General features: G+C 50.8%; 1 protein-coding gene across 2 annotated transcripts; it reads right to left on the reverse strand.

Annotated features, from left to right (window-relative positions):
- Window positions 1-913: 913 nt before the first annotated feature.
- On the reverse strand, window positions 914-4,096 carry Csf3 (colony stimulating factor 3). Of its 2 annotated transcripts, XM_076935827.1 has the most exons (6): window positions 3,838-4,096; window positions 2,879-3,544; window positions 2,621-2,793; window positions 2,242-2,352; window positions 1,974-2,120; window positions 914-1,747 (listed from the first exon to the last, which is right to left on the reverse strand). In XM_076935827.1, the coding sequence occupies exons 2-6, from the start codon at window positions 2,985-2,987 to the stop codon at window positions 1,589-1,591; spliced, it is 699 nt and encodes a 232-aa protein (XP_076791942.1). In that variant the 5' UTR covers window positions 2,988-3,544; window positions 3,838-4,096; the 3' UTR covers window positions 914-1,588. The 2 variants fall into 2 exon arrangements, with proteins under 2 accessions (XP_076791942.1, XP_034363322.2); XM_034507431.3 differs by having other exon boundaries at window positions 2,879-4,096.
- Window positions 4,097-6,586: the final 2,490 nt, after the last annotated feature.

The raw sequence follows: 6,586 nt of genomic DNA on the forward strand, positions 1-6,586 counted from the left end.
CCAGGGAGGGCCGTAGTCCTGTTGTGGGAAGGAGAGGTGTGGGAGGCTGGGAGCATTGTTCACGGTCCCATTGTTCACAGTCCACTGCAATGGTAAGGACTCCACAGCAGCACCACCATTGAAAGATGTTCTGGTGAAAGGCCCCTGCACTGTACAGTCTGTAAGTCACACTCCACCCTCTGACCCAGAGGTCACTGTATGTTCCTGCCAGATTATTTGGGATTGAGGGTGAGGACTCTGTCCTCTATACTCTGGAGTCCCGGGACATGGGCCTGTGAGGCTGTGGGAAGGGAGGTGGTGGGGGGCATTGAGGTGTAGAGGGAAGTGACAGGTTGGCCTCGGGCAGCTCTGAACCACAGGGGAGCCTGCAGCTGGCCATCAGCTGAAGTGTGCCTTCCTACTCTTCCAGGCTTCTTCAGCTCAGGAGTGAGCCAAGCAGGAGATTGTGGGGAGGGAGCTTGTTGAGGGAAAGTGAGCTACCCCAGAACCCAAGTTCTGATCCAGTAGTCATATTGAACTCAGCTTTCTGTCTGTAAAAGGCATGATACCATCCTACCAAGTGGGCAGCTTTGCAGAGGGCTGTTCATAGGTGGTGAAGAGACCAGGCCTGCGCACATGTTCAGGGCACCCTGGCTGCAACTCAGCCGTCCCAGGGCTCCTCTCCCACTGATTTATGATCCATCAACTCTTTTTGTCTTTCCCAAGAAGCTGTGACTTATAGGCAGGGACAGTGTGGGCATTTTTAGTGCTGTGTCCCTATCACATAGCTCAAGACTGTACAGAATGGCACCCAGAAGATTGGTCAGGGTAAGCCAGGGCATCCCACTCTCTCCCAGCACCTTCTCTGTCTGGCCTCTCTCACCAGCCTCTGGCCAGGCGTTAGCCAAACCCAAGAAGGAAGAAGAAGAACATGTACCGGACACAAACACTTTATTATCCGCAAGCTTGGTTACAGTGACAAGTGGGGTGGAAAGGAAGGGTAGACAGTCAGGCCTCCCTCCATGTCATGTACTTCTTCCCACAGGCTTCCTCTTGTCTTTTCCTTCCCACACTCCCAGTTCCAGGCCAGCAAGGCCCTAAAAAAGAATCCAGTCAATTACAGGGCCAAACCTGGCCACCACTGTTTCTTTAGGGACTTCATTCCTACAGGGACAGGAAACCATGTAACCTGGTTGACCAGAGCAAGGGATATAAGAACCCAGTTTGGGAACACTGCTGTTTAAATATTAAACAGGGATGTCTTGTCCCCCAGAAGGGAGACTACCAGATGCTGCCTGGGCCCCAGAGACTAGTGCCTCAGCACAGCGGGGCTCACTGATTTTTGGGTACCACCACAGAACTGGGTGCCTGGAGCATCAGCAGGAATCAATACTTTGTATTTACCTATCTCCTTCCCTGCCCTCCACAGGAGGGCACAAGAGCCTTCTCTCTCTGCTCCAAGCAGGAGAACAAAACTTGGAAGTGGAGAGAAGGATCCAGAAGCTCGGGGCTCCAATTTCTCTTCTTTGTCTTTAAATAGTAGGCTTAAATACGCATAAATATTAAATAGAGATAAATAAACTATCTGGAAAGGGCTTTCTGCTCAGGTCTAGGCCAAGTGGTGCAGAGCCTGGTGAGCCATCTCCAGGAAGCTCTGCAGGTACGAAGTGGCCAGGACACCTCCTGCGCGGCGCTGGAAGGCGGAAGTGAAGGTTGGCATGGTGCTCTGGGTGGGCTGTACAGTAGGGGCCACCCCTAGGTTTTCCATCTGTGAGGAGGAGATGAAGTCAGGGATCAGTCCTTCCTTCAGGTGCTAGGGACTTAGTAACCTGGCCTGTGGGGCTCGTTAACATTAACAGTAGAATCAAGGCCCCAACCCAGTCTTCTGTCTCTCAGCCTGAAGGGAAGGGGTAGGGGGCAAGGGGTGTCTTCCCATACCCAGGCCTCCAAGGTATCCAGGCATGCTGCCATGGCCCCCTCCAGATGGTCCTCACCTCCTGCCAGATGGTGGTGGCAAAGTTGGCAACGTCCAGCTGAAGCATTTCCACGGTGGGGGCCAACTCAAGAGAGATGCCCGCTAGGGCCTGCAGGAGACCTTGGTAGAGGAAGAGCCCGCTGTGGAGTTGGCTCAGGCACTTTATCTGCGGACAATAGGAGGGTTAAGCAGTATGTCTTGGGCTACCCCATCCCTTCAGGAGCCCAAATACTAGGGTGTAGTCCTTTCTTCTCCTCCTTCTCCTGGTCCTCTAAATAAATACTCACCTGCTGCTGCAGGGCCTGGCTGGAGCAGTCACTCAGGGGAGCCTTCGGGATACCTAGAGAGTGGCCAAGCAGCACCAGCTCCTCGGGGTGACACAGCTTGTAGGTGGCACACTGTAGATGGAAGGATACTGAGAGTGTTCACCTGGGCCAGGCTCAGGTCCTCCAATTTCTCTGTCTACCTCGCTTCTCAGCTCCCTCCCTTCCTAGGGACCCTAAGGACTGTCCTATCCAGAGGTCCCACTGCTGTCTCTACTCATTTTTCCCGTCCCCTTTGTGCCCCACGTTCCCTTCCTCAGTGTCTCCGTCAGTATTCTGAGGGTGCCATCCAGGCTCTTGTGCACACTAGACGAGTCCTGTCACCTCTCACAACCCCACTCACCAGCTGCTCCAGCAGCACCGAGCTGCTGGCCTGGATCTTCCTCACTTGCTCCAAGGACTTAAGCAGGAAGCTTCGGGACAAAGGCAGGGATGGTGGCAGAGAGCTGACAGTGACCAGGGGAATGGCCTCTTGTCCTGACCATAGTGCGCTGTGCCACAGCAGCAGCTGTAGGGCTGGGAGCAAACAGACGGGCCTGAGGCACTTGTTGCCCCAGCCTCCCTCCCGTCCACACCCAGGGCAGGTAACCGGGGCACTCACCCATTAGCTTCATGGGCCTCTGGGCAGAAAGTTGAGCCATGGATTCTGGGTGATCTGGGCTGCAGCTCTGGGCTCTGCCAGGGCCCAGCTCCAGGGGGCCTTTATACATAAACCCATCAAGGCCGGGGAGGAAATTACCTGGGGCTGGGGCAACTCAGGCTTAGTAATAACTTCCCAGGATTTATGCAAATTTGTTGATCGCCCAGGACAATGCAGGGGGTTGGGGAAAAGCTGTTTGCGAAAGTTTTTGTGAAATCGGGGAATCTCTGTTCCTTCCTTGACGTCTTGTCCCCCCCCACCCCCAAACTCTCTTCCTCTCCTCCAGCCACACCCAGGCCTGAATTGGTTCAGTGTGTTTGATCTGAATTGTCCAACGAGGCTGAGCTGCTGGAGGCGAGCAGAGATCTCAGACCTTGGGGAAGGGGTGGGCCCCCAGGTCAAGACTGCTCCTGTCTCTCTATCCTCTGGCAGACGTGCTTGTGCTTGGATAGCCCCCTCTGCCCTTCATTTGTGATTCTCAAGTCACCCATACCTGGGATAAACATTCTGAGATAGAAGGAAGAACCTGTCTTCATTTCAGACCTATAAACTTGCTGGTGGCTGCCTCCTGCAGTGCCAGGAGCCCTCCACAGCATCCTAGGTAGGGTCTTGTTGTCCATGCCCACCCTACATTTGGATAAAAACAAAATGGTCCAGCATTCAGGCCATTCTGTCCCAGACTGATTAGCGGGAACTCCCCAATACCCCCATTATGACTCATTTCTTTAAGCCCCTGGATCCTGGCAGAGAGTCCAGAGGAAACCGGATGTCTGTCTTGAATGAATCAAGACCCTTTGGGGCTCCTTGCTCACCTGACCTTGCCTCTCTGCTTCCCTTGGCAGATTATCTCGCTGTATCAGAGTCTGGGGCATCTGGTGTCAGGGGCTGGGACATGTAGTGTCCCAGTGATCTCTACTCACCAGTAGTGTGAGCTGTCTTAGATGCAGGCAGAGATGAAGAAGAAAAAAGCTGCATCTTCAATCCTAGACTGGCACTCAGTTCAGTGTCAGCTCTGGAAGAGACCTTGATGCTTTCAACCCTGTGAACTGGGCCAGAAGGGAAATAAATACCTTGCCCAATCATGGGTAGTAAGTAGAGTTGGAAGGACATCCCAGTCTCTGTCTCAGTCCCAACTGAGGGTTTCACTGCCTAAAAAGGATCAAGGGATCCCTTGTCTGACTGATGGCATCTCAAGCTGGTACTTTCTGAACTACTTCACCCCCAACTTTTGGGCCAAGGAATATAGACATTTTTTTGATGTTGAGGCATGCCTGACAGGGCGGGGCCATCTCTGGGGCTAGGGTGCCCTCTCGTGGCCACAGATGTCATGAACGACAACTACATATCTGCTTGAGAAGACAGGGCAAGGGATTCCCATTCTGGGTTTGGTTTGGTTTTGTTTGGTTTTGTTTGGGTTGGGTTGGGTTGGGTTTTTCTTTTTTGTTGTTTTTGTTTATTTGTTTGTTTTTTCAAGACAGGGTTTCTTTGTGTAGCCCTGGCTGTCCTGGAACTCACTCTGTAGACCAGGCTGGCCTCGAACTCAGAAATCTACCTGCCTCTGCCTCCCAAGTGCTGGGATTAAAGGCATGCGCCACCACCACCCGGCTTGGTTTGGGCTTTTCAAGACATGCTTTCTCTGTCTTGACATCTCTGGATGTCCTGGAACTCACTCAGTAGACCAGGCTGGGCTCAAACTCAAGAGATCTGCCTGCCTCTGCTTCTCAAATGCTGGGATTAAAGGTGTGCGCCACCATCCACAGGTGAGATTTCATTCTTAAACATGCTAACTGGAAACAGCTTATATGTCAGAAACTCAGGATCCACAGGAGTCAAATATCAGATATTTACAGACATTCTGCATATCAAATATTTACATTATGATTCATAATAGTAGCAAATTACAGTTATGAAGTAGCAATGACATAGTTTTTTGTTTGAGGGTCATCACAGCATGAAGAACTGTATTAAAGGGCTTCAGTATTAGGACGGGTGAGACCCATGGTGTAGGTGGTGGTGGAGATGTTGGGGATCATTATGGTGCTGTCATTTTGTCCTGTCACCCAATTGGTGGGCTGCAGATGAGGAGTGGCCTTGATGAAGCAAAAGACCTCGCCTAGGGTCTCAGAACTCATAGATGATCTTCCAAGGCCCCCTCTGTTCTATTGCACCAACCAGCTAGAGGGCACCTCAGACAGTGGATAAAGACTGGAGGGCAGTGTTTGGAATGTAGCTTACTCAGCTACCGTGTCTGCATGTTGTACTACAGAGCCCAAGGTCTCCAGCATGCAACAGTGGCTTGTCTATAGGGATAACCAATGGCTTTGCAATTGGATTTGAGGCCTGCTCTACAGGACGGAACCCACTCTAGTGCTCTAATTATGCTCTGTGTCTATGTCTGGGAAGTCATGGGACCCAGTAGGGATGCTAATGCTGTTGTTCTGGTAAACAGACATGATGTGCTTGTCCGGTTGCCATCTGAATGATTCTGTTTATTACTGTCATAACTTGTCCGCTTTGGTCAGAGAAGCTTCTTTTCTTTTCGTAGTGGTCAAAGTGCTGAGACGGGACTGCTGGATGGTCAGCCATTAGTGAGAGAGCTGTACCACTGTATCCAAGGCCCAGCCAGCACTGTGGATGAGAACAGAATGAATGCAGGACTGGAGGAAGGGCTGTGCAGCTGACACACCTACCTCACCAGCAGCAGATTTCTTGAAAAAGGCGTGGCTATATGCATTGTACTGGAGCCCACAGCCTACCGGTGTGATTGATGGTTTCCTGCAAGAGACTGGGCCTGTGGGCCCCTACCTCCTGGGGGGATTTATAAGCAGTTTATGGTCACTGGGGAAAGAAGAGACATTTTCTTCAGTAGCCATAGCAAGTTACCCATGCCTCTAATAACTTCTCCTCTATGCTATTGTAAGAACCTTGAGCCGGACGCTGGCTGTGCATGCTTTGAAATCTCAAGAGGCAGAGGGAGGCAGATCTCTGAGTTTGAGGCCAGCCTGGTCTACAGAGTGAGTTCTAGGACAGTCAGGGCTACACAGAGCAACAACAACAACAAAAAGAAAGAACTCCAAAGAAGTTTACTGGTCACCAAAACAGCAAGAAAGTAGCCGGAAGCGGCCGTGAGGAGAAAGAGGACCAGCAGGAAGGAAATGAGGGGTAATGAGGAGCTAATGTGATCAAAATACATTATATGTACTCAATGGAAATGTCATAGTGGAGCCTGTAATTATGTGTAATTAGTATAGGCCAATAATACCAATGAAGCTCAGGGTTATCCTCAGCTACGAAGCAAGTGTGTGGCTACCCTGGGCTATATGATATGGGGAAAAAAAAAATAAAAACAATGGCCTCTTTCCATGGACAAGTCACGTAGGGGCTAAGCAAGGATAAACCGAAGAAGCTCAGAGGCCAGAGTAGTTCATGAGAGGCTGACTGCAGAAACCCTTGCTGTTAACTCCACTACAGGCTTGGAAAGATTTTTTTTCTCCCCAAGGCTAGGGACTGAACCCAGGGCTTCTAACATGCTAAACAGGCACCCTACAATGAACTACATTCCTGGCTTAATTAAAAAAATATTTATATATGTGCATTAGTGTTTTCTCTCTATACATGTATATGTATATATGTGTATGCATTCTGTGTTGGTGAGGGCATTGGATTCCG

This window comes from Arvicanthis niloticus, chromosome 6 (assembly GCF_011762505.2).
Source record: "Arvicanthis niloticus isolate mArvNil1 chromosome 6, mArvNil1.pat.X, whole genome shotgun sequence".
Classification (NCBI taxonomy): domain Eukaryota; kingdom Metazoa; phylum Chordata; class Mammalia; order Rodentia; family Muridae; genus Arvicanthis; species Arvicanthis niloticus.